Here is a 27,214-nt window from a genome sequence, read left to right as displayed (position 1 = left end):
CCTGATAGAACGGTCAAGGCTTCTCTGTCTTCTCGAGTTCTCTTCTGTATGACGAGACAAAAAAAAAACAAAAAATAAACGGAACGACCTCTTGCTATGTAGATGGTGCTGGAAAGCGAGCTTATTTCGCACCCTTTTCAATCCATGTCAACCCTAAAAAAAAAACACAACTTCAATTCTGATATTATGCGATGAAAGAAACTTTTGAATAGCATCGTTTCTCGGCTAAATTTATTTCGGTAACGGGATCGGTAAATTATATAATACTGAATGAGCAGTAGATGATGTTGCTGTTGTCCTAATATAGTCGACTGACAGCAGCTGCAGAAACGTGCGCTGATGTCGATCTTGCAGGGATTCGCAAGTATAATAAAGTTTGTCGATTGTCTACCATATTCGTGTACCAAACCAGCATATTGGAAATGGAGACATGGTGCTGCAGTGGCCTGCTAGGGTTATTCAGCTTCATCCAGGAGATTTCATAAATGACTCTTTCAATAGGAATGGGATATCGTTTGGGCAAATTTGGTATCTTTTTGGCTTGCTCTTTTGGCTTGTTGGTAGGCTTCTTTTTGTTTGAGAAAAACTGTGAAATGTTGACAGTTTTGTTTGTCAATGGCACTGGCACAGGCTCATGTGTCTTGTAAATAGGTGGTTTTGGTGGCGAAGTTGTTGCGGATGCTAATGATGTGGATGATGATGATGATGATGATGATTTTGGTTGCTTATGAAATAGTCCAGTAAGCCAGTTTGATTTCTTTATGGGCGCTGTAATCGTTTGGGAAGTCGTCAATGTAGTTACGGTTGTAAGGGTCTTTTTGGGCGTTGCTGAATGCTTGCTTCCTACATGTTACACATGAGTAAATGTAGATGGTTCCAAACACACAACTCCTCACCTTTGACAACCTTCTTTGGGATCGTAGCCACCGTAGCAAGTGTATCAAAGTCGTCTTCTTCCTCGCCCTCGCTATTGCTGCTCTCATCAGACGAGTAGGCAAAGGGCACATTTGACAGGAGCGATCTTCTCTTTCGGGGCGCTACCTTGGTATTGATCAAATCAACAAAACCCTTATCTCCACCATGCGATTTTATCCATTGCTCAAAGTCATTTGGTGCTATTTGGGCCGTCTTTTTCCTACTAGTGGGTATTCTGTTATGTGTGAGTCAATGGCATGAAGGATGGGAACAATGTGTGAGTGCGTACCTGGCAACAGTATTGGCTTTTGTATGAGTAATTTCGGAAGGCTGAGCCGAAATGATTCCATGTTGATTTAATGCATTGATTTCTTCGCTGGATTTGATGTGGATCATGTATGAACTTGAAAGCCCTTTAGCCATGCCAGTCTGAGGTTGCTTATTGTAAATACTAGTACCAAGAGTGAGAAAGAAGGAAGACAGAGAAACATGAGATCAGACATGTCCTTGTCAAAGGAAAAAATTTATCAGGCTCCTATTGAATGGATCAAGGACAAACCCTTTGAGTTTAGCCACTCAAGCAGGACCTACAGATTATCGAGTAGCCGATAGAATCAAGAGAAAAGCACGAAATAATGTGTATCTAATATTAAACATGTTTCATACAAGAGAGATTGTTACAATGGAGCCTGCTTGATCATTTCGCGGCTGTCATCACAGCAATCTATTTAGCTCTTGTTCACATGGAAGCAAAGTGGTATGAGATGCATATGGTGGTTATTGCATCTTCAATGATGTACCATTCGAACCAGGATTTTGCAATAATGGTGTAAATGTTGTCACTCTTGAATAAGCCTAGAATTTTTTGCATTTTCATGTTCGGTTTTGGTAACTCCATTTTTGAGGCACCATCTTATAAAATGTGAGGGGTTTCCACACCTCATTGGTCTATGGTGTACTTGCATACAAAGTATAAGGTATCGATTTAAACATAATAATAAAAAAAAAAAGAACATTTGATTTGTTTTATTCTAAAAAATCATTGAAAATTGCAGTGCTGCAAGTAGCGTTTTATACATAAAATTACAAATAATGGATGGGGAATATATATAGTCTAAAAGGTGGTGTTGGCGATTAATGGAAAAAGTAAGGTGATTTCTTGACTTCGTTAATGTCAAATTCACCCTTCTCTGGTAGCGGCAGGAAGGTCAGAGGCTCCCAACTGTGCTTGTATTTGGTAGATGTTTTCCTCTTAGGCTTCTTTGCTACTTCGTCATCTTCATCCTCATCTTCGTCTGCGTCGATATCAGTGTCAGGTGTATCAGCAATACCAAATATCGCGTTGAGAGCGTCCTTCTTTTCGTTTTCTTTCTTTTGCTTTTCACGTTCCAACTCCTTGTCGAAATCTGCTACATCGCCAAAGAGGCTTGGGCTTGCTGCTTCATTAGCGTCCGCACTCTTGTCGATCAATTCAGTTTGAGGGACTCTGTAGTCCTTGTAACGTTCGTTGAATTCAGCAATCAGATTCTCCATAATAGGTTGAGAGTGCAGTTCGATAAACTGATCACGAATCACCTCATTCATACCATCCACATCGCAGGCGTGAGTCCAGTAACTGTCATGCACAGAGGCAAACGACATACCCTTCTTATGGCAAGCAACGGCAGACATCAACATATGAGTGGCATCCAGCGAGTGAATGAAATTGGGAGGAAAAGCAGTACTTTGCTTCAAGGCGTTGACAGGGCGAGAAGCATCAGGATCTTCGATAAAGATGGTTTGTAACAAGGTGGCAATCTGCTTCTTGCCAGATCGACGATAGGGCTGCACGATGGGCAATCCTAGAGGGGTTGTCCAAATGACAGACGACATTTGATTTGCAGAGGGGTTACGAGCAGAGAACACCTTGGCTGGCTTCTTCTTTCTGCCGTCTTTCTTCGTGGGCTCTGCTGCTGTTGCTGCATCGCCTGCTGACGGTGTTGCTGGTCCACCAGGAACCAAACCAGCTTCCTGCAATGTCTCTAAAGGAACACTGCGAGCGATACGTCTTGCTGAGTCCGTCAACCAATCTTGAATCTTGTGAGCACCAGTAAACATCTCACCTAGCGAGGAAAAGACCTTCTTGGCCAAGTATCCAGAAAGCGCATACACCTTAGCACGAGGTATATCTGGGTTTTCGCGGAGACGATTCTCGATCTGAGCACGAGCACCAACAAAAGTGACACCATACACGTTGGTCATGACAGTCTGCTTGACAACCTTACGACTGACATTGCCCTTGAGTAACTTGGCCATTTCATCGCCATTCTCAGCAGCTTCGTCAATTTGCTTGTTCACTAAATCAGCCACACCCGTATAGACATCGGCAGGGCGATCGCCCGAGTTGGCCAAATTAACAGCACGTGCACCCGCTAAATCACCACCAAGGGCTGCATAATGCTGGAGACCGTTACAGGTACCATCTTGATGGATAGGCAATTGCGATTTGAATTCCTCTGGCTTGCCACTACGGAAAGCAGCAGCGACTTCGTAACAAGCAGCAAGACATTGCCATGGCGAATCTGCCTTCAACCACCAACGGTTGCCAGTCAAAGGGTTATCTACAGAGTCCAAAATTTGATTCATGTTTTCCATGGTGTATTCTTCTCTTTCAACAAACGAATGCTTGTCATAGCCGTGCAAATTGGCCAAGTGAATCTTGAGCCATCTCCAACCACGAGAGCCCAAAGGCTTTGCTTTATCGAAATGGAGCAAACCACGGCACAGATCGTTACCCAAGTGATTCAAAGTGGGAGGCATAGGATAAGCACGACCACGGAAATCCATGTTGTGAGGGAAGTACATGGGAAGGTTCAAGAACTGCCATATTCATGTTAGCTGTCATTATTTGAGCAAGAGCTTCCTGTCTTGTATACTTACAGCGCGAGCAGTTTCCACCTTGTAATTGACATCACATCTCAAACTGTGGTTGTTTCTTTCGTTAGTTTGGAGCTGCTTGACTTCAGAGACCCAGTTGAATTTGGCCTTAGGATCCGTATCATAATTCTCGGGCTTGGGTGGAAGGGGAGCATGCTCGTCAACAACGGGCGGAATATCTGCTAGTGCTTCACCAGAATTCCACACTTCAAGAACAACATTAAAGACGTTCTTGTTCACTCTCCAGCAGGTGGAGCCCAATACATCCAGACCAGAAAAGACCTTTCCAAGATGGTCGTTTTCTGACGCCTTGTTCAAATAGATCAATTGCTCAGCAGAATCCTTGATTCTCATACAAAGCGATTTTGTAGAAAGATAGCCACCACTGTTGTAGGATAACCATGGATTGGGATGCACCAACATGGGCAAAAGACGAGGATGCAATGTATCACGGATTGGCTCGCGAGAGAGCATCTGTGTCAGCTGCTCAGAAAACTTGATGATGCCCACTCTCTTACCGTGAACGTATTGATACGTGTGGAAAAAGGCTGGGATATTCTCAATACTATACACAAACATCAGTACACTGCAGATTGCCACTGTTCACTCTACTTACATTTTCAAGCCAGTTTCAGGATCCTTACTGGGCACAGGGATCTTGGCAGCCTCCAGCAACAGACTAGTCAATACACTACCCACTTTAGCACGAATAGTACTAGGCCATACAGGGTTCCAGTCATTGGGCGAGGGTATACCGCTTTGCTGCAAGTCCTTTTCAATGTTAGTTTGGGCTTTTCTGACAGCCATATTGAACAGCTTGCCACTGGCAAAAAGAGCGTGTGTGCCTGCACTCTTGTCTGACCCTCTGGCCTTGTTTTTCAGCTGCACTGCGTTGTATTCCATCTCCACGGCTTTGCCCACATCGATAATCGCACGCGCTGTCTTCATACCATCACCAATACCAGATGAATTGTGCAAACGCAGCAATTCCAAAATAGTCACAATCGACAAGGTTTCTGGTGGCAGCAACTTCAAAAATGGACCATAAGCACGACGCTCAGTTTCACGCATTGTAGCTGCATCACAACGTTCAATTTCCTCTTGAATCAAGGGCAACATCTTCTGGTGCCATGTCCACATATTCCGCTTCAACGGTGTCAAATTCATAGCTTGCAATGTATCACCACGTTCCAAACTCTGCTCCTTGTCGTATAAAAGTCGCTGTAATGCCATCTCGTAGCCTTGTTGTTCCAAACTCAATTGCAAATCGTGAGGATCCATATGAGCACTTCCTTTGGCATCACGCAATGCTGCTAGTTGTTCTTGTAAAAAATGCACACCAATGGATTTCATAGGCTTGACTTCAGGCACATCAGGCACAGGGTCGAAATTGGTTTCTTTTATCAGAGGTTCGGCCATGGTGTCTTTCATGATGGGCTCTGCAGGCTTGCCTAGGATGGCGTTGGTAGCAGTTTCTAATCGTTCCAGCAATTTTGCAACTTCTTTATTGGAGGCTCCTTGGCTAGCGGAGATCATCTAGAGTCCAATGTGTCAAAACACTTGGTCACTCCCACTAACACACCCAGCATTTTTTGCTTCCTTACCTTTCTAAATGATTCAATGTCGCTCTTTGCCAGGTACTCTGATTTCAGCAAATCCTCTACTGGGATCCCTTCTTCAAAAGCCATTTCTCGTATCAATTCCCTTGCTGTGTGATAACTCTCCGTTCTATGGTCACAGTCAGCATGAACCGCAAAATCTGCCTAGGCTTGTAAAATAAATTACCTTAAAAATCCTTTCAACACAATAGCATATGTATTGGCATCCGCTTTCACACCTCGAGGCTTCATACCGTCCAACCAAGCCAAGCATTCTTTCGTCATGGGTTTTACAGGTGCCTCAATGAATCCATTCAAGAGTGTATTGTACAGGTTGACATCAGCAAATAATTTCATCTCATCAGGCCGGGTCTTGTACAGTTCGTTCATGATTCTCTCTGCACGGATCATGGATCCTGACATGATACATGCCTTCAAAATGGCGAATTGCTCTGCCACTGAACCTGGCAGCACCTTGGCTGTAATTTTGAAGGTATTCATGCCAGGATGTGGTAAAATGATGGGCTTCTTGTTTCCAAAGTTGGAGTCAGATTCTGTTGCCGTAGCCACTGAGCTTTGTTGTCTGCTGAATATAGAGGTGTATTTCAATAATGCATATGGGTTGCTGCTGCAATGACGACTGAGTCGTCGCAGACTTCCTTTAGTAACTGCTTGACGAGCAAGTGACAGAGACATGTTTGATTAATCGAGTAAAAGGGCAGGATGCAAGAGGTTTTCAAATGTATTGTTGCAATGTGTGATTTTGATGTGATTTTGTAATGTGAATAGGAAAGAAGAAATAATGAACCTCTTGTCTCAAACAAATCAATAAAGACGCAATTTACAAGAGATAAGATGTACAGGTATATGAGCAATTCAATGAAGAAAAAAGAAAAAGAAAAAGAAAGAAAGAAAAAAAAAAAAAAAAAAAAAAAGCAAGCTGTCAAGGGTGATAATTACATGGTTTAGCTTTTTTTTTTTTTTTTTTTTTTTTCTCTCCATTTGGATCCTTCGTTCATCCCCAGCTTCGCAGTGGCTCTTTCAGAAAAATGTGACTCTTTAGCCTTTCACCAGCCCATGTTCATCATTGGAATTTGCAAGATTGATCTTCCTGAATTCATTGAATAAGGCGCATCAAATATTGAGATTTGCAGATGAACTTCGCTCGTCAGTTCTCATTCAGAAGTCGGTATTTTGAGATGGGACATGCTAATAGTGTTTGCTTTCGGTTGCATGATGGTTTCCAAGCAATGTGATACAGACAAACCAAAAAGAAATTTGGTTTTGCTTACACAGTTGTAAAATCACAGCACTCAAGATCAAACAAGAATTAAATAAAATGCTTTGGTTTGCCAAGTGATTTCCGTTGAATCTATCTTAGTCAAGGATGTATGTAAGGTCGTTATAGCTTGTACAGCGGTATAGCTGTATCCAGGAATGAAAGCTGGACATTGGAATGCAGTGCAACTAAATGTCCAATTGTAATGCAAAAAAATCACAGTGATATTTCAAAGCATTGAATTTGATAGCTTTATTGATAACTATTAGAGCAGCTGTCAATTCAAGCTATTTGAACAAAGTGGATGTCGGCATTTCGTATTAAATTCACATTGACAGAGCCTTTTGTAAATCGACTACATTTGAAAATTTGCAACAAAAACAACAAAAAGTATCCAGGCGACTCTCTATTACCTTTTAATTTCAAATTTCATTCCTACGAACCTCGCGGACATCAATTGTGTCTCTGATATACAACAGAAGCATCATTGTTGCCAGCCAGGCAGCCTATTTCAAATATCGATATTTTTCTCTACTCAAGATTGGCCAAATTCTGAACAAGATCGACTCAATTGATCTATTCTGTGATATTCGACTATATAAAGTGTGATGATCATCCGATGCTTCCTAATACACGTTTAGAGTACTTTTCAAGGCGCTTCCAATGATGCCAAGTAAAATAGATGTTTTGACTGAACTTACTGAGCAACTTCAGAAAATATCAAATAAGGTTTTTGGCCAAAATGTCGAAATTTTGCATATAAAGACCTCATAAAAGTGGTTTCAGAAGTTGCTTTGGACCGAGAGAAACATTTTGATTCAATACATACCATAGCAAGAGTCTTCATTTTTGAGGTCAAAAACGCAATCGTTTGATTTTCGATGAAAACCATGAGGTACCCCTCATGGTTTTTGGTCGATTTTTGGCCATGATTTTTTTGGTCCCAAAAAGTTGAGCAAAGATGTCAGACAGTTGCAGCTAGATGAAAGCAACCGTTTGGTGTTACTCTGACGGTCTAAAGCGGCTTACAACGCGAGAAATCACGTCCAAAGTGTATCCAGATTTTGCTGTATTTTACACACTGTTGGGCAGTAGAAGGTGTTTCTGGGATGCTGTGTGCTCGTCTTTGAGTTGTTCCCTTTAGTACATACGTAGAGGATTGTAGAAAAGTCTGATCCACATTTACAAGTCGTTTATAAAGGCTCTTTACATGACAGCAAAGAGCCAAAAAGTGAGGTTTTAGTATGTGCGATGGGGTTGTAGAAGAAGTAGCCCGAGACACATAGATAAAAGAGGCTACGACAGAGGTATTCTTCTTGATATATCAGGAGAATACTTACGCAGCTGATATCTTCATTGTTTAAATGAGCTGAAACCAGTAAGAAGTTTGTTTATTTTGATACATTACATCAAATGATCCAAGAAACTGAATTGTCGGCATTGCAGATATACGTATGCAGACGAAACAAACCAGCGATTTCCCACTTTATGGATTGCAAATCGAGAACGTGGAGCGTAGATCACTCACTATAGCAAACTGCAGAAAATGAAATGTTTGTAGTTGTTGGAAAAGAAAATGAGGCTGACATCTTAGTAAGTCAATGATGAGGATCTAGACGCAATGAACAAACATTGCAATTATTATCACATACATGTGTGCCATCTTGGATGCTACTCAAGTCTTTTTTTTTTTATTTTTTTATTGAAGCAGATGACAAAAAGTCTATTTTATTTTTTAAAAAATCAGCCTTACTCTGTATGTATACTAAATGATATGACATGGTGCAAGAAAAAGGCCACACATGGATGGTAATACAACAATGATTAAATGTTGACTGAAATGCATCATGTTATAGTTGGATAGAGACACATATCATACAAACACATCAGCATGATATTGGTGAAATCAAATATCTATTTATGTCAAGCGAGCCGAGGATGCTCAGTCTCTTTTGTCACTGCCTCAATTCACGGTTGCCAAAGTATACCGAGAATGCACTCTCACACTCTGTATATAAATATATTTAAAGTTTGAGTTGTACTATACATTTTTTTTTGCTACTATGGCAGGGAACAGGGAAAGCGAGAGAGACAGAGACAGAGACCAGAGACAGAGTCAGAGGGACCAAAGCGTAATTTTTTTACAGGATGCCTGTACTTTTGGTCACGAGGATATTCTTCTGTATCATCTACTAGAAGCTGCAATTTCTTTTTATGTAGAGATCCAACGACATGCTTCCCATTTGCAGTGCAACTCAGCCATCAGTATCTTGATCCATCAAAAGAATGATCCATCATCTCTTTCTGTTTTTTTTTTCTTTGGGGCAATAAAAAAAAATCAAGGTACGGGAATAAATAGCATTCAAAAATTATAAGCTTTTTGTTTGTGCGTGGGTGAATTTAATAAAATCTGTTGTTATGAGTCAAGTGATGAAAGTTTTTATTTTAGGAAAGACAGATTTTTGTTGGAGGAATGGTGAGCCATACATTCACCTGAGTTTCATAAGGCACACACAGATCATCCATCTCTTTTTTTTTTGTGTTGCCTGGAATGGGGATGAGGGGAGGGGAGGGGAGGGGAGGAGGGGGGGGGCCAATTGAAAAGCCAGCTTGTCAAAATTTACACTTATAGATCAAATATTCAGATGTATGCAGCTACTAGACACATCATCAACACGGTAGAGAGCATTTAAATCGGCATCAATCTCATCTTGTAAATTGCGTTTTATAATACAAGTTTCCAATTAACCATAAAATTTAAATTTTTGCATTAAACCCGCTGCCATTGGCTTTAGATAGATAGATGATGATAATAAAGGTGGGACCAGTCAAACAATAAAACGCCGTATTCGTATACGTTTCACTAAACACTTTGAATGTCGTTGACCTTATAGACACACACCGCACCCGGATATACAATCCTGTTGAGGGCATCTGTTGGATTTAGGCACATTAGACAATGTATATGTGCCATGTCGTGCAATAACCCCAGCGAGTAGTTAAAGAAACAAGTAAAAAGGACTTCCAGATGGGCCTTGCCTCGGGCAGAATAGTGATTTTGTATCATTACACACCACTCTTTGAATGGAAGAAAGAGTGCCAAATGACATATGACCTTGTTATTATTACATACAAACACAAGTAGTCCTTATTTGGTCAGATAAGTTGGGGTGAAAGAGTAGCATAAGATTGGCCAACTACATGACAGTGATCCATGCAGCATTTGGCCTGGATCTCTTTGCCACAAGGATCGTGGTTGTTATGGTTACAATCTATTCAACGCAGTTATGTCATTTCGATATACCTTGATAGCATCGAAACGAGACTAGAGGCGTGTGCGTGTGTGCGTGTGCGTGTGCGTGTGTACACAGAAATGTTTGCCATACTCATGGGATGATGGAAAGACCCAATTACAAAGGCTATTCAAACACCTCAGTTTGATTTACCCCGCAATTTTCTTCTTTATAGAGTACAAAGTAAAAGCTTGATTGTGTGTGCCTCTTTTCTTGCACTTCTTCCTTGTTTCTCACTCTTTTTCAATTCTTTCAGGCTGAGAGATTGAATCATTAAGCCCCTCACATCAGAAAAAACAATGCCAATCATGGCTACGCACCACCAACCCAAAGACTCTTCATCGAGTAGTAGTAATGTGTTCTATGACACTGCAATGAATGACTCTCCTGAATCTCCCACTTCACGTAAAAGAAAGCAAGAAGAGCTGCAATACACTCCACACCATGCCATGCATCACCAGCTGGAGCTACCTTCTTACTATCACACAGAGCAGCAGCAATGGCTTCAACAACAGCACCCGCCACTGCCGTCAGCGCAGCACAATGTACAAGCAGACACCTCCTCCTCTCTCGTCATTCATTTCAATAATGAAGCAGATATGCAAGCGTCATCTGATATATTGCCTTGGAACCATCATCATCCACAGCAGCAACCACATTCAATTTCCACATTAATGCAGTCGGATTTCAACATATCCGATCCGCAACAAACATCCGCCTATGGCCACCACGGCAGCAGTAGTGCCTACCTACCAGCTCACAGTAACAACGAACAATCGAGTGCAGGTCTGATTCATGGAGGAGGAGGAGGAGGGCGTCATGATGTACTGCATACGGCTACACTTAGTGGCGGTAATGGCGGCGTGGGAGAAAACAAAGGCCTGTCCGAGATTCACCAAATGTTAAATCTAGATCAATTTGCTACTACTGACAGTACTGCCACGCCAACATCTGTGCAGACACCCACGCCTACAAACTACAGCTTTGTCGACGAGCCAACTGGCCTGCATTTAGCTGATCTCGGCTCTGGTAATCTGCACCAACAACGGCAGTTGATTCAGTCCTGGAGTAACAGCAGTGCTGGTGGTACAGCAAATGCACAACAAACCAGTTATTCAAACAACGGTAGTAGTACACCTGGCTTCTTTACACCTGGTTTTCTGGAATCATTGCAAGAGGATGATAACGAATCGTACCATACTTCTGACTTTCCATTTCATCAGCCGAATCAGACCCAAGAATGGCATACATCGTCTTCATCCTCACCACATGGCACGATTGAAAACGCTATGGAGCATGATGCCATCATGGTAAGCTAGACTCAGTCGTGTGTGTATACATGTGTATATTCAATGATTTGCATCTATAGGTGCCTGAAAGAACGCTGGTGTCGCAGCTCAAGGACACTATGGGCACTGCTGCCTCTAATCAACTGTCTACGCTATTCCACCACCAAGGATCCACACCGTCGTCTCCAACCCCTCATCCACATCGCCTTCAGCACGCAACTTCCACTTCTGCTGCTGCCGCTGCTGCCGCTGCTGCTGCTGTGGCTGCTGGTATTCTGTCGTCTTCCTCCATCTCGTCGGCCTCCTCCAACGCATCGCCACCACCTCCCACTGCTATGCCCATTCCAAATCAAGCTAGCCACGATAAAAGTGGTACTACCATCAATTATTTCGACGACAATTCTCGATTCATTGACCAGCGTCGACAGCAAGTGCTGAATGCGAGACTATTACAGCACGCCGTGAACGAAGCAAGAATGAAGCCTATTATACGTAACTACCTGTCGAACCACTATGATGAAGAAGAGCGCACTGTTATCATACTGACCAGCAAGGTCGCTCAAAAGAGCTATGGCACAGAGAAAAGGTATAAACTTGTAGCTAGTTGTCTATGTATGTGTGCATGATACTAATCCACCCACGACAGGTTCCTGTGCCCTCCGCCAACAGCCATCTTGGTAGGCAAGAACTGGTGGACCTCGCCCTCTCAGAGACTGCATCGATTAGACGGTGGTCATAGTAATGAAGTCTTGAAAATGCCGAATGGAAACGAACTCTGTCCACCCAAAATTACTGTGTCCATCTCTGGCGAAACGTCCACTCAATCGGGCCAGATTGAATGGTATACTGTATCTGGTGTCACAGTTGGACAAACAGGACACATCAAGACCCAGCAAACGGCCTCTCCATCCACATCGACTACGTCTACTTCAACGGGATCCACCGCCGAGCAACCCCAGTCAGTGCAAGCACAACCACAGCCACCACAGCAACAACAGCATCCAAGTCGATTTCGTAGCTCTGCAGAGTCTCGCAACAACAGCATTGACTGGTATCACAACCATGCACATGAGCTACTGGCTGCTGGAAAGTGTGTCTCCAAGCACTTGTACATCAACGACGCGGATGAGAAACGAAAGAGAGTGGAAGGCCTGATCCGAATCCAGCTTGCGAATGGAATACAGATGGGTGCATTGGCATCAAAGGGCATCAAAGTGATCAGTAAGCCTTCCAAGAAGAGACAAAGCGTGAAGAACATGGAGTGTAAGTGTCTGCTAATGTCTGGAGAAGGATTATCAGAGAGTTGACCTTGCTGCCTATAGTGTGTATCCATCATGGCACTACCGTGTCCTTGTTCAATCGCATTCGCTCTCAAACAGTGTCCACAAAGTACTTGGGCGTCTCGTCATCCTCGCCGTTTTCATTTCCTGGACAGCCCTTTCAAGGAGGCACGCCTGGAGAAGGCACATGCTTTGTTGCTCGCACAACGTGTTGGGATCCCTTTGTCATTTGGGTTGTGGACACCACGCGCTCTCCCAGCGACGCCAAAGAAAGCGATACCCCTGAGGATTTCATTGGACGCAATGCCTACACGCGCAACATTCCCTACCCACCGCCACCCGCCATTGCATTGAAGAACAAGACGAGTCAACTGATTCCAATTCACTACAACCAGCATGTTGTGTTACAGTGTCTGACTACAGGTCTTGTGAGTCCAGTCATGATTATCCGAAAAGTGGATAAAGCGTCCACTGTGGTAGGTGGAGCCCAGAGTACAGATGATCTCAACCTGATGGGTGGTGGTGAATACGGCGATGAAGTGTTGGGTGATCCCGTTTCTCAGTTACACAAGGTAGCACTTCAAATCGTCCAAGATCCACAGCAACAGCAACAGCAACAGCAACAGCATCAAGCAAAGCAGCCTGATATCAACTACTTTGCAACACCCTCCCCATCTGCAACTGCACCTCAGATGCCTCGCACCTGTCACCCAGTGACCTATCTCGCCTGCCTCAACGACATGGTGGGCATGCACAAGACGACCGATGCCAGAAAACCTATTGCTCCAGCAATGTCAGCACCCAAACCCAACAGTACCAGCACCAGCACCAGCAGCCATACCAGCAATCTCGCGCATCAATGGGACGATGTAGACGCCATGTTTGACATCACATCACAGGAAGCAGGCGGCAAAATTGTGCGCAAAAGACGAGTTTCTACAGATCCATCGTCCATGATGGACACTAGTAGCAAACTATTTGATGCCAGCGATATCCTGCACGACCCTCGTCGCCGTGTCAACAGCCTAAATGACGACTACACATTCTATCACAACATGCCGTCTATTGCACCTCCAGGTATATCCAGATCTCAACAGCAACATCACCATGAAATTTCCCGTAAATCAAGCATCAGCAGCAACGGCTCTACCGGTACTGCTGCAAATGGAGGCACAGGAGGTCGACGCGCTTCGGTCCAAAATCAAGGAATGAATGGTTTGGGTGCGTACTGGCATGAAGATGTCTCGGACGCCGCCGTTTGGACCATAGTGGGCACAGATTGTGCGACTTACACGTTCTTGTCACCAAGTGAAGAAGTATTACAGCATGACGGTAGTGACACTATGCCGTCTCTCTTACCAAACAATGTAGCCTCCTCCTCCACAACGGCTCCAGCACCAGCGCCTTTCCCTTCATTGATACATATGACATCGAAATCCAGCCTCGACAACAAGAATCAGATACAGTTAAGCTTGCACGGCGAGAACTTTTCTCGCGATTTGCAAGTGTGGTTTGGAGATATTAAGGCGGCTAATGTAGAGTATCGAAGCCGAGAATTGATGATTTGTCGAGTGCCATCAAAGCATGAATTGCTATCAACAAAGCACACATTTGACCAAATACCTATTTTGCTGGTCAGAGGAGATGGTACTATATGTAAAACAAACAAAACCTATCGTATATAATTGTGTCCATGGAACGGCGCTCGGTGGTGTATTCTCTCGTATGTAAATAGTTTCTCTGTTCATTCCTTTCTTTTTAGTACAAAACCCCTGTATGTTACCTATATGTATTCTCTCTTCTCATTATGCTCCCCCTCTTTAATTTCTAATTCTTTATAATACTGTACCCTCTGTCATGGTATATACCCTATGATTTTTCACACACACACACACACACAAGCGATTACACACATACACTTTGGTATGACCTGTACGTACACAACAAACAAATGCTCTTTTCAACCTTTAGTTTGAATTCACGACATTGATATGTCGTTGGCTCTTGCTCAAATCTGCATTTTTATTTATATTAAAGGTTTATAACATTCACGCTAATGGGTGTCCTTTTGATAAAGACATTTCAAGATGCAATGCTGTGAAGTACTACCATCGTCTCTGTTTAACTGCCTCAAATAAGGAATTATGTAACTCATAGTGCAACTGTTTGTAATTACCAAATTGATGTTCGATTCAGGTTCATGTTTGACAAGAAAAAGCTTCTTTATTATTGTCGTGTGTGTACCTCTGTTTATAGTTTAGCGACTCTATGGATGTACATGTTCTTGTCGTTGTACTCTACACTATAGATCAATACAAAGGCCAATACAGATACACACCTCAGGCACAGCGGATCGCCCTGGCAACTGCATACAACTACCAATGATGCACATACAAAGGTTTGCATCGACCGACTTGATATGTCATTGAAATGTTTTTGTATGACAACAACTGGCAACATCCCATTTCAGTTATCTGTAACATTTTATCAAACAAAGTTAAATCGATGTGCCTTTATGATACAGTTTAGAATCGCTCAGGAACAGTGAAAATTGGCTTTTTCTTTATTCTTATGAAATGGGATAAATATGTAAAAAAAAAAAAAAACAATATCAACAAGGAAAGAAAAAAAAAAAAGCTTTCAAGTATAACCATAAAATCTATAGGAAAAGTATAATAATGGGAGGAGGGAAAAAGAGAGGAATAACAATATGATATAAGCAAATCTATGTACAAAAAGAAGAGAGAGAGAGAGAGAGAGAGAATAGAGACAGTGAATTGAAGGGAATCATTGAATGGAACATTGACAGTAAACGGGATTGGCTGCATCTCTTCTTTGATGTTGGTGCGGGTGATGGTTGTGATGATGATTTGATGAGGATCCATTGCATCTAGGTACGGTAGAAGTCATACTGTCGTGTTCATCATGATGGTCATCGTCTAATTGAACTTGATCGTAATGCAAGGAAGAGGAGGTCGTGGTGGTAGTGGTGGACATGACGTGGTGGTGTCCGTGGTGGTAGATGGTCTTTTTCTCTATCGACAATCTCTTGACATCGTTGGGTGAATGCGAACTAAAATCAAGGCTACTGCTCGATCGCTTGCTGCCCACTATTTTGTGTTCATGTCAGTCATCTCATCTTTCCAGGGGCCTGAATAAGCGCTTACCTGTCTCCATCATCATCATCTGAGTCGTGCTGGTATTGGACACCACATCGAAATCCTCATCAGCTTCATGCTCGATCAAATTAGCCACACCGGAATCATGCACAGTCAAGGTGTTCTTTCGTGTTTCCCATTGTTTGAGATTGGCCTGCATTTGATCCACGGCAAACGAAAGACCACAAAGAATTTCACGCACATTTTGAAATAGGTCCAAGGCCACAAAGCGAATAAACCCAATCTGGGAATCTTCCAGAATGACTTGATCACGGTCGTTCATGGGTAATACGGGCATGCCCAGTTCCTTTTCAAGATCGCCTTGGCAGACAAACTCCTCGACAAGCAGCTCGGCCCATTTGGCACCCCAGCGGAATGGGCGAGCAACGTTGCTGATATCAGCACATTTGATCAGTGCACTACAGATCAAATTTCTCTCTGACTCCTGCTGCTGTTCGCTCATGGTGTCCATGCTGTTGACTCGGGTTGCCTGCTCTTTGATCTTGGTGACGTACTCTAAATGCAGCGACATGTCGGTTGCCAAGATGCTCGAAACGACGGTCTTTCTAAACTCTGCTAGCAGGGATTAATCCATGTGTTTGTTTATTGCCCTTTTACTACAGGTTACTTACCTCTGTACTCGGCAGATTTCGTGTCACCCACTAACTGAATAATGCCATGCTTGTTTAGTAGCTGGAAAAGAGTCATTGAGTGGAGACTCTCTAGCACTGAGCGATCGTTATAGAGTGTCGCAAGCGGGTTGGATGAATTGATCTGAAAAAAAAAAAAAAATACCATGTTAGCCTTGCATTCCGCTGTAAGAAGTGTTCAGACTTACCAAAAACATGTTGTTTACCCCGGGATGAGCAGCATCATGACCAATGGCAGCAATCAGCAAGGCGAATACGTCTTTGGGTCGAAGCAAATCTTGCGGATTTCTATTCGCTTTGCTGCTGCTTTTGTATTTCTTGGTGAAGGGCAGCACCGACAATTCGCACAACATAAAGAACAAGCACTGCAACACATCTACAGCATGCGCAAAGTTATGGTATGGATTTTCGTCATGATAAACACTTGCTAAATCGATAATAAAATCGTACAATTGGGCTAATACGAAAAGAAAGCGAGTGTGTAAGTATGAAGGCTATCCTCCAGATGGTGTGATTTTTACCTGTTTTGATGTCTAGATGTTTCAATTCAGGCAGGGTCAATACCTGCTCAAAAATCAAATACACGCAATGTATCAGTTCCTGTTGATTCAGGCCAAACGGACTGAAATCCCAACTCGCAATTCTTGATTTGAGTTCCGCTGATCGTTTCCTATCAGACACATGGAGAGAGGGGGGTAGGTTAAAGATTGAATGTTACAGACGTAAATAACAAATAAAGCCTTACTTTGATATATTTGGATATGGGTCTCTGGGTGTTGCTTTTGTTGTTTTTGGAACAAACACATCCATGAGTATTTTGGATAGACTAGCAGTATCATTTGAGTGCGTTGCTAGCATACCACAAGTATATATATAAAAGACTTACTGTGTATCCTTTGAGTTCATCTCGTTGATTCGGTCACATAGTGGTTGATAAGCGGTTGGAGATGGCAGGGATTGTTGCTGTGGTAGCAATATAGGTGCGTTGCTGGTATTGACGTTTTCGTGCATTTTTGAATCGGGTTGACAGCGGTGCAATTTCTACAGGGACATTTGAGTTGGATGATGATAACAACAAGGCACCCAATGTGACATTTACCAGGAACAACGTCTTTATCACATTAAGATAGAGTGGTTTCAATAGATAATCCGTCGCACCAGCATGAATGCAATCTAACATGAGGTTGGTAGAGTCGTTCTTCGAGCACACTATGCCAATGAATGTTACATACACAACCAACTGGAGAGAGGGGGGGGGGGATATCATAAACTAACCGACAAGTGGTATGTAATTCGGCAATAATGTATTTAAATCGCGTGTGATATTCTGTAAGAACTGGACAATGTAGGTTTCTCTGCTGATGCTATCGTTGTACTGAATCGCGTCAAGATCGACAAGGAGCAATGTAGATTGCACATTTTGACATTGTTTGACTTTTTCGATGGCCTCCAAAGGGTCTTGGTGTATGTACACTGTTTTTCTGTTTTTAGCCCTGTATACTAAACATTGGATTCCACCCATTTACCTTGACCAAAGTTCAATTTGATCAATTGCTGATAATCCTCTTGCTGCTCTTGGTCGATAATGTGGTAGGGCTGATCATTATTTTGGTGTAGAATCACCACTGTACAAAGTGAAGCATCCATCATTCTACTCTATGAGAGAAAGCAGTAAAAAAAAGGGGGATGTGAGGAGAAGGAGGAGGAGGAAGAGAAAGACAGACAGAAAGAGAGGGTCCAAGACAGGGTGAAAGAAAGGGATGATTTAATGTGTTGTGTCTTGATTGAATATCAAACCTAGTTTTCCTCTATGTGTATTGTTAATTTCCAAGATGAAAAAGGGGGGGGGGGTGTTTGTGTGTGGAATAGAGAAAGAGGGAAAAAATTAAGAGAGAAAAAAAAAGAGAGAGAGAGAATTAGAAAAGAGAGACTTTAAATGTGTGCTACAGAATAAAATTAAGGGGGGGTGGGGGAGAAGGAGGAGGGCAAACCAGTCGAGATTTTTGGCTCAACTCTTCACTGTAATATCCACGTGGCGATGGCCCGATAACTATATTGAACAGGTCCGTGCTACTTGTGTTTTCCTTGTCTGTTTTCACTAGCAATACAATGCGAGTAATTTACAGGGAAGGATGGCACTAAATTTAGTCTGAAAGTACAGGACAAAGGAGACCAGATTGACGTCAATGATTCAGTCTAAATACCAGAATCCCCCATCTATTTCATCCACAACTTTGTAGCTTATTCAAAGTCATCTGATGTTCTGGCAAAAAGTCAATCCTCTATTCTTTGTGTGATAAACACAACGTGTAACAACTTTGCTCTAGCCACGTGAACTCTTGGAAAGAAAAAAAAAAAAAAAAAAAAAGAAAAAAAAAAAAAAAAAAGGTTTATTTATTACCAAGCAGGACCATTTGAATGGGATTGTCCTGCACTACCAACCACTGTTGTTCCAGTGTAACTCTCTCCCATAACACCATCATTGGCAGGGTTGTAAGTAAAACCTGCAAATTGCTCTTGCATTGTGCTGGAGATCTGTGAGTCATCGACAAGCGACTCTTGAGGTGCTTCAGATGTAAACTCATCGTCGAAATTTGTCGTATCATAAGCTGAATCCACAGATGGCTTGTAAGGCGGTTGAAGTTTCTTTTGATTTAGTTTTCTCCAATCGATACTCGAAAAGAAGGCGTGGTTCTTGATCTCTTCTGATCCATTGTTGCCTAATCTTTCGTTGGGATCTCTGGTGAGAAGCTGTCAAATTTATTAGCATCCACGTCTCACTCAATACAAAGCCCACTTACCCCTCTCAAAAGAGATCTGGCGTCTTCGCTCATGTCATCAGGGAATCTCAACTCGTCTTGCAGGATCTTTCTATACATTTCGTTTGTATTCTCGTCGTAGAATGGTGGTAAACCGGTCATCATCTCGTACAGCAATACACCCAAGGTCCACCAATCAACTGTCTTTGTATATCCTTGGCCAAGCAATAATTCAGGTGCAAGATATTCAGGCGTACCACAGAATGTGTTGGTACGCTCATTCTCCTTCATGTTCAACTTGCAGAGACCAAAATCACAGAGAGCGATATGACCGTTATAATCAATGAGGATATTCTCTGGCTTGAGATCACTATATCAAATAAAACAAATGAGCACCGTCATTCTGGAGTGAGATCATCTTTCTCTTACCGATAAACGACATTGAAATCATGAAGACATTCCAAAGCGCTCAAGAGTTCAGCAGTGTAAAACCTTGATCTGTTCTCATCGAATCTACCTTCCAGCTGCAAATGATGGAAAAGCTCGCCGCCATTGATGAAAGCCAGCACCAAATAAAGCTTATCAGGGCTTTGAAAGGCAAACTTGAGAGGCACAATGAAGGGATTTCTGATCTTTGCCAACACTGTCTTTTCAGCCATTGTATGCGTAACTTCTGATCTGGAAATGATACGGGATTTACGCAAAACTTTCATGGCGTAGATACGATTCGTATCTTTCTTACGCACAACGTAGACCTAAAATGGATGCCATCAGCATACAAGTTTGACAAGATCCTTTGACACGCTCTTTTTTTTTTTTTTTTTTTTTTTTTTTTTTTTTTTTTTTTTTTTTTACCTTGCCAAAACTGCCACGTCCAATCACTCGCAAAAGATCAAACGCGTCAAATGTAATGGGTGTGCTCACCTAGTTTCCAACCACTGTTTAATGACCACTCTGTATGCACAGCGAAGCATTCATTCTTACCTGTTGAGGTCTGTAGCATAATTGAACATGCATAGCACCTGTACCACCGACAATGTTCAACACTTGGTCCTCAATCTTTGTGGTCTCAAAATTAGGCTGAAGCTTAACACCACCGAGGAATACATCGTTTGTTGTGCGAGGCGTTTCTCCTTGTGCTGTAGGAGGATGGCGCATATAGATGGATATCGACACTTCTGAGCTACGAGAGACATCACTAGATACAAATATTAATCGCCGCCTAATGAGAGTGATTATCCAACTTACAAATGAGCTCTGTATTGATAGATAGGATTGGCGGTATCACCACCCAAAGCGTCAATTAAGACTTCATTCTTATCGAATTCCAATACAACATAGGGCAGCCACCAGTTTTGCTGTTTGCGAGTCAAGGAATCATGGTTGTTGCGGTTGCTAATAGCCACCTGCTGCTGCGCAGGTAAAGTGATGTTGGAAGGGGGTGTGATGCCTCTAGCTTCACACACACGAATAAGCAAAACACCAGACTTGGGTTCGTTGTTATTGGCAGAAGAGGAGGGTGATGGTGTTGTATTCCTTGAGGCAGGAGCACGTAAAGGCTGTTGTTGTTGTGCAGAAGGAGAGGAGGGAGGGAGAGGAGCAGGAATAGCAGGAGCTGAAGGTGTAGGAGCCTGTTCCTTATTTTCTGTTGTAGCAGCCATGAGCATCTACATCTCGCAATGCAAGTTTGTTGTCTAGTTACTTACTTCTTACGCCCGGGAGTTTCCAAGAATTCATTCTAATAGTGGTAAAGAAAAAAAAAACAAAACAAAAACAAAATGTTAAATCCAAGTGAAAGAGTAAGGAAAAATGGCTTACGTTTGCAACCAGGTTAGTTTTATCTCTTTTTATTATTTGTGAGAGTGGGATTTCAGATGGGAGATAGATTATTGAGAAATAAAATATGGCAAGAAAAACAAAAAAAGAAACAAAAGAAAAAATACGGAAACGAGGCGGATAGAGAAGGGGTATTTAATAGTGAAATGTGTGCGTAAAGAAGTCTGATGTGAGATTTGCAATATTCCTTTAATTGAGTGTGTGTTGCGTGTGTGAAATGAGCTGGTTGAAACTCAGTGGTAATGGCATCTTGATTGCCATGTCGCTATTCAAGCAATGCGCTTCACTGAATTCACCATTTGAGTCGATAGAATAGAGTAGCGTTGTGTGAATGGCGTTCTAGAGCCTAGATATCTCGACCACACTAGTAATTAAGTTGCTCATTAACATCAATCATCACTGCACATCATGGACATGTTGGATACTCACGCCAGAATGAGAACTTCTTGCCGAGCCATTTACCAACAAAGGGGAAGATGACCATTGAGAATAGTGCGCTTAATTGCTCTTTGCTCTCCTCCCATTCAGCTTCGGCGTCGTAGGAGTACAGGCTGTCGTCTTCGTCGTCAGTGAATGCTCTGACATCATTGTCTTCATCAAGACTAGAGTAGGGATTCTGATCAAATGCAGACATCTAGTCATAGAGCATGCCAGTCAGCCTGGGTGCCATGGTCGTCTGCTGTGTCTTGCTTACCTTGTTTCTATCGAGTTTTGCCTGGAGAGAAGAAGGAACGTAGCCAGATAACGCGCCCATTGATGTTGTAACCAGCTCGACATGATTGGATGTACAGTCACTAAAATCGTGGTATAGAAGGCAGCTTCATGGAGCTTTCTTTGGTATTTCTCATTAGCATCCCTTTTTTTTTACTCTACACAGCATGGACACCAAGCTATTACAAAGACTCGACTTGTTGGCCGATAATACACTATCCATTGTTTTTGAAAAGCAACGATTGAAGCAGCTCAAGTAGGATAAGCAAATAACATTTGATGCATCTTGTACTCAGTCGTTTCTAGATTGAATGTGGATAAGTATCAAATAAACATAGACAAGAACCTCACACAGCTAAGAGACGGCATCAAAGTGCTTGAGCAGCAACTATCCGATGAAGAGCTGACAGGGTCAAGGTATCTATACGGGCAGAGATGAGGTGGAGAGAGCATCAGCTGACATCCTGCTCTAGAGATACCAAAGCAGAGGAAGACAAATTGATTCAGCTCCAAGTCAAAGTGGATAAGCTCGATGCATTGCTAGGCAATCAAGATGACGCTACTGCCAGGTAAGATACGCTGCTACGCAATCGTGTCCAGGGGCAGGGTTTCACTCCCACCTTTCATTATGCTAGGGAGATTTTGCTGGGAGATAAACGAGGCAAGAACTCGTCTGTTCGGTTTACATCTATCGACATGGATCAGACCGACGATATGGAGAACGGACAGATTTTGCAATTGCAGCAGCGCATTATGGACGACCAAGATCAGGACTTGGACCACTTGTCCGATGCCATCCGTAGACAAAGAGAATTAGGCCTGCTTATTGGCGATGAGCTGGAAACACATGCACAGATTATCGATGAAACGGAGGAGATGGTGGATAGGACAGACGAGAGATTAAGACAAGCCAAGAAGAAGCTGGACTATGTTGGCAGAAAGGTCAAAGATAACAGTAAGTGGATACCTCTCACTTTCTTGATGGTAGCATGCTAATCCCAGAGCCTACGTCCTACAGAGTCAGTTTGCATCGTTATTGCATTAATTATACTGTTCTTCATTCTGGTTGGATTGTTTCGCTGATCTCTATTTTTCTGTGACTCTTTGATATCATTATAAATATGACCTTTTCCCTATCCATTTAAACATCACTCTCTTTTTTTTTTTTTTTTTTTTTCTTGAATCCAAGCTTATACTATCATTGATTTTGATTTCTGAAAAACGAAAGCATACTCACAATGGCACCTAATAATAAAGAAGACATCCCCGACGACGCAAACGAGCACTGTCCTGTAAGTCTTGACTACTTGAAATAGATCGGATGACTAATCTATCAATCACTGGCTACGACAGGGACCTGAGAACGAGCAAGCAGGTAAAGCAGATGCCTGTGCTGGATGTCCTAATCAAGAGATATGCGCTACAGCTCCCAAGGGACCAGATCCTGGTAAGTGCACTTGATGTTGAGTGGGTGGATCCAGTAGAGTAATGTCCTATTGTAGATGTGGCTGTGATTGCCGAGAGACTCTCTGGAGTGAAGCATAAGATTCTAGTTTTGTCAGGCAAAGGAGGCGTAGGTAAATCCAGTTTTACTTCGCAACTCGCATTTGCGCTTTCCGGCGATGAGGATGTTCAAGTGGGTGTGATGGATATTGATATTTGTGGACCCTCCATTCCTACCATCATGGGCGTTGTGGACGAACAGATTCATCAGAGCAACAGCGGATGGCAGCCAGTGTATGTACAAGATAACTTGGGAGTCATGTCGATTGGGTTCATGCTACCTGACAAAGACGATGCAGTTATTTGGAGAGGACCCAAGAAGAATGGCCTTATAAAGCAATTCTTGAGAGATGTGGATTGGGGAGATTTGGATTATTTGTTGGTCGACACACCTCCAGGAACATCTGACGAACATTTGTCGTTAGCATCTTTCTTGAAGCAGAGTGGCATTGACGGTGCTGTCATTATCACAACACCTCAAGAAGTGGCATTGCAAGATGTTCGTAAGGAAATCGATTTTTGTAAAAAGGCAAAGATCCCCATCTTGGGTTTGGTGGAAAACATGTCTGGCTTTGTGTGTCCCAACTGCCATGGAGAGTCTGTCATCTTTCCACCAACAACAGGTGGCGCTGAGGCTTTAGCGGATGAGTTTGGCATCGCTTTGTTGGGCAGAATTCCTTTGGATCCTCGAGTTGCCAAGAGTTGTGATATTGGCGTGTCTTTCTTGGATGAGTACCCTGATTCGCCCGCTTGTGCCGCATATGAAAACATCATTGACAGTAAGTGAAATATCGGCCAAATACAATAGAATTGGGGCTAACAGGGCTTATTTTTGTAGAATTGAGAGACATTGTAGAATAAAGATTGGAGAACAAACGCAAAATAAAAACCGCTTCTGTACATTAAACTGAATCATGAAAAATAGTGCCTTTATTCATCTGTAGATTGTCGGTCTCCAATGATGTATTTTTGAAATAGGAGGGATGCTACTCTATTGAGAAGGAACACTAAGTTGGCTATTCTGCCATATTTCCATGCTGCGCTTGACATTGCTGCATAAGGGAGCTTCGTTTTCTCGATTACGATGGGCCTGTAATAACCAGTCTTGACTCGGTAATCGACAACAACCCTCTGTGTGTATGTCAAATCGTCATAATTTAGCATTATATTTCGTATATCCTCCAGTGATTCTTTTGGCAAGTGAACTTCAGGGCATTCAGCTGAATGAAAAGAGAATGCGTATTAGCAGGTGCACCTGTTTGTGCAGATGAGAAGCTTTAGTTATATACCTGTTACAGACATGTCCAGATTGCTTGCATCAAAGAAGCTCCTTTGGAACGGCATAGGCTCCTTCAAATCTTTGAACTTTGACTCCAACTTGACCTCGTAGGTGCAAGGCTGCTCTCCAACTAAAGGCGTATGTCATGAATATGGATTGCATAGCTTCTGATATTGTGAATGTACCTTTGGGATTATCGGCATGCTCTTCTGCTGTCCATCTTAAACCCTGCTTTGTGAGCTCAATCAAGTTGAATAACTCATTATTAGTAACAGATGACACTGAGTCAGTAAAGCTAATTAAGCCAAAAGTGAGGATCGATAGATAAAAAATAGCTTTAAGAACTGTCCACATCGACAAACTAAATCAAAACGAAAAAAAAAAAAGAAGCAATGGCAGACTCCCTGTATCTATATATATATATACCAATTGTACACAATGAATTGTATTCTTGTTCAAGAACAATGAGAGAATAAAATGACTCTTCATGTTATTCAACGTGCATGCTCTATGCTTATGGCATTGTCTTTTTTCACAAGCTTAATGAAGGGCATGTTTTGATACATTAACCATATCCGATCATGACCCAAAAAAACTCTCAAGGGGCAAATGCAGCAATTGGACTATATTCGAGTGTGTGATCTTGCCGAGATTGTAGTTTTTATTCATGAAATGCAATAATGGTAGTGCTAGCAATGGAAGGTCTTTCCCTTTAGTTCATAGCACTGACTTCATTTTGGGCTGGCTGTCTTTGTTGTGATGCTTGCTGTTGAGGCACACGGTTGGCAGTTCCTGGCAAGGCAGACGATGATCTGGAGCCAGTAGTGGCACCGGACGCAGATTGTGGAGGTGTTTGAGCACGAGTGTTGGTAGTTGAATTTGGAGGAGTAGAAGTGGAGGCACCGCTGTTGGGACGAACACCCAATCCAGTGGTAGCGTTATCAGAGGTTACGCGAGTTGGAGCTGATTCTGTGTGTTGTTGTGCCTGATTGCTACTACTAGCACTACCAGAAGTGATCTTGAATTGAGGAGAATAAGACTCGCCACTATTATATGCTGACATTAGCTCATCTTGAACGACATTGATTGATGGTAAGCTTACCCATTGAACACATAGTGGAAAGCATAAGTGCCAGCAGGAACATCGCTGGGAACTTGCCATTTGTAAGATCCAGTACTGCCTTCTGTATTCTTGAAAGGAACTCCAGTGTTTTGCATGGATGCAGCATTACTGCCCTTAAGCAACTCGAGTTTGAATGGTCCAGGAACACCGTTAATCCATTCTATACAAAGAATATGAGTAAATACGATGGATGTGAATGGTCATGAATGGTATCAAGATGTTTACCTGTGGTAACACTATGAAAGAATCATATTAGTATTCTGTTTGAGCCCTACACTAACATGTACTCACACTCCACCGGCGCTATAGACGTTATTCTCGAGAGGTGCAGTAATATAAAACTTGGTGGTGTCTGGATCATCTGCCATGAAAGCAGGAGCAGCGGATGTCACAGTGACCAAAGCACCAAAGAGGGCAGTTGCAATACCAAAGAACTTCATGTTTTAATGTATAAGTGGGTTTATAAAAGATAGTGTGAAATTGAAGAGTGATCCGTGGCCTTTTATATGTCTGAAGAAGCTGTCCATTGTCCTCGCATGCAAGGGGATCTTCTTCCAAGTCGAGATTTTGTACTGCACACATTAAAGATAAACGAATTTCATTGCTTAACAGAGAAATGACCTCCCTTCTAACTTCTCCTAAGGGCATCTTTTGCTCTGTTATCTACGTCCCTCTTTTTACTCCTTGAGTACGTGGATTATCCTTTAGGATTTAGACTTCTCCGTCAAGGACTAGGTTTTTTTGTACGCTGAATGCTGTTTGATGGCAATTTTTGCATCCTGCATTATCGAAATTCTCTTGAAGTTGAAGGGGCTATTCGAGAGCGATTGCCATTCTTTTGATTCTCAAGGCCAAAACTGGAGAAGAATAGCTCATCACTAAGGCGGACGACTACTTTCATGTGCGTATATAGGCAAAAGGAGAAAGAAGCAATGCCTTGCCCAAATACACTAATTGGAAGATACATTTTAAATTACAAATTGCTATTTCAAATGGTGATAAAATAGAATCCCATTTTTCGTCATCCTTACATAAGGAGGTGATTCACGCAGTGAGTGTGTAATTCCTCATGCACATTTTGCCAGGGAATTACATTCAAATAGCCTTGCTTTAATAGCAAAGGATACACATTTGATTGGATTGTGGTTTTAATGGATCAGAAACTTGGGCATAGTAAGCGAGCCTTTATGTAACAATTTCTTATCAAGGAAGCTTTCGTTGATTGCTTTGCATGGCCTTTTATTCAAATAAAGATATGCACTCCCTACTGCTCAACATACATCTTGTTTATAATTAGTTCTTTGCATGCAAGCTCTCAATGATTTGCAATGCTCATGAACACTCCAGCTTCTTCGTTCGACTACTGCTTTCTCTAGGCTTCTTCGGCGATAAAATCGAGATCTTCGAAGCCAATGATGCTTGTTTAAATTGACACCATCTCATCTGTTTTTTTTTCTTCCAATAGAGATTAAAGATCGGTTGAAAATGTCGAGTTTTGACATATTTGCCAAATACAAAATGTTAACACTACCATGCGTGGGAACTACAAAATGCGTGCCATTTGCTCTAGATAAACCATATTAAAATATGTAACTCAAGTTTATGAATTTTATGAATGTGTGAAC

The 27,214-nt window shown here is 42.3% G+C and overlaps 9 protein-coding genes across 9 annotated transcripts; 3 read left to right on the top strand and 6 right to left on the bottom strand.

The window, feature by feature from the left end:
• Nucleotides 1-298: 298 nt before the first annotated feature.
• TMA16 (translation machinery-associated protein 16) lies at nt 299-1,311 on the bottom strand (the record flags this gene model as incomplete). The annotated part of the gene is made up of 3 exons (XM_064828337.1): nt 299-843; nt 897-1,150; nt 1,205-1,311. 3 exons carry the CDS (start codon nt 1,309-1,311, stop codon nt 299-301), a joined length of 906 nt encoding a protein of 301 aa, XP_064685539.1.
• Nucleotides 1,312-2,049: 738 nt separating this feature from the next.
• Nucleotides 2,050-6,125, bottom strand: ATC70_009097 (uncharacterized protein; the record flags this gene model as incomplete). Its single annotated transcript, XM_064828336.1, has 5 exons — nt 2,050-3,774; nt 3,835-4,396; nt 4,448-5,367; nt 5,436-5,559; nt 5,617-6,125. 5 exons carry the CDS (start codon nt 6,123-6,125, stop codon nt 2,050-2,052), a joined length of 3,840 nt encoding a protein of 1,279 aa, XP_064685538.1.
• A 4,184-nt stretch (nt 6,126-10,309) lies between these two features.
• On the top strand, nt 10,310-14,255 carry ATC70_009096 (uncharacterized protein; the record flags this gene model as incomplete). The annotated part of the gene is made up of 4 exons (XM_064828335.1): nt 10,310-11,311; nt 11,371-11,876; nt 11,937-12,553; nt 12,613-14,255. The coding sequence occupies 4 exons, from the start codon at nt 10,310-10,312 to the stop codon at nt 14,253-14,255; spliced, it is 3,768 nt and encodes a 1,255-aa protein (XP_064685537.1).
• A 1,102-nt stretch (nt 14,256-15,357) lies between these two features.
• Nucleotides 15,358-18,028, bottom strand: MET15_1 (Homocysteine/cysteine synthase; the record flags this gene model as incomplete). Its single annotated transcript, XM_064828334.1, has 10 exons — nt 15,358-15,680; nt 15,738-16,301; nt 16,361-16,502; nt 16,567-16,835; nt 16,900-17,048; nt 17,124-17,204; nt 17,265-17,419; nt 17,478-17,587; nt 17,654-17,851; nt 17,905-18,028. 10 exons carry the CDS (start codon nt 18,026-18,028, stop codon nt 15,358-15,360), a joined length of 2,115 nt encoding a protein of 704 aa, XP_064685536.1.
• A 747-nt stretch (nt 18,029-18,775) lies between these two features.
• On the bottom strand, nt 18,776-20,874 carry ATC70_009094 (uncharacterized protein; the record flags this gene model as incomplete). The annotated part of the gene is made up of 7 exons (XM_064828333.1): nt 18,776-19,129; nt 19,180-19,507; nt 19,567-19,892; nt 19,993-20,061; nt 20,122-20,335; nt 20,386-20,782; nt 20,844-20,874. 7 exons carry the CDS (start codon nt 20,872-20,874, stop codon nt 18,776-18,778), a joined length of 1,719 nt encoding a protein of 572 aa, XP_064685535.1.
• Nucleotides 20,875-21,242: 368 nt separating this feature from the next.
• ATC70_009093 (uncharacterized protein) lies at nt 21,243-21,727 on the bottom strand (the record flags this gene model as incomplete). Its single annotated transcript, XM_064828332.1, has 3 exons — nt 21,243-21,337; nt 21,403-21,607; nt 21,668-21,727. 3 exons carry the CDS (start codon nt 21,725-21,727, stop codon nt 21,243-21,245), a joined length of 360 nt encoding a protein of 119 aa, XP_064685534.1.
• Nucleotides 21,728-21,851: 124 nt separating this feature from the next.
• RFA1 (Replication factor A protein 1) lies at nt 21,852-22,767 on the top strand (the record flags this gene model as incomplete). The annotated part of the gene is made up of 5 exons (XM_064828331.1): nt 21,852-21,940; nt 21,991-22,101; nt 22,158-22,253; nt 22,320-22,639; nt 22,703-22,767. The coding sequence occupies 5 exons, from the start codon at nt 21,852-21,854 to the stop codon at nt 22,765-22,767; spliced, it is 681 nt and encodes a 226-aa protein (XP_064685533.1).
• Nucleotides 22,768-22,922: 155 nt separating this feature from the next.
• Nucleotides 22,923-24,048, top strand: ATC70_009091 (Autophagy-related protein; the record flags this gene model as incomplete). The annotated part of the gene is made up of 4 exons (XM_064828330.1): nt 22,923-22,976; nt 23,038-23,131; nt 23,187-23,966; nt 24,026-24,048. 4 exons carry the CDS (start codon nt 22,923-22,925, stop codon nt 24,046-24,048), a joined length of 951 nt encoding a protein of 316 aa, XP_064685532.1.
• A 1,130-nt stretch (nt 24,049-25,178) lies between these two features.
• On the bottom strand, nt 25,179-26,029 carry ERV1_2 (Flavin-linked sulfhydryl oxidase of the mitochondrial IMS; the record flags this gene model as incomplete). Its single annotated transcript, XM_064828329.1, has 4 exons — nt 25,179-25,512; nt 25,569-25,749; nt 25,815-25,825; nt 25,881-26,029. 4 exons carry the CDS (start codon nt 26,027-26,029, stop codon nt 25,179-25,181), a joined length of 675 nt encoding a protein of 224 aa, XP_064685531.1.
• Nucleotides 26,030-27,214: the final 1,185 nt, after the last annotated feature.

Source organism: Mucor velutinosus, assembly GCF_035048745.1.
Source record: "Mucor velutinosus strain NIH1002 chromosome Unknown tig00001563, whole genome shotgun sequence".
NCBI lineage: Eukaryota > Fungi > Mucoromycota > Mucoromycetes > Mucorales > Mucoraceae > Mucor > Mucor velutinosus.
This window is presented reverse-complemented; position numbering and strand designations above follow the sequence as displayed.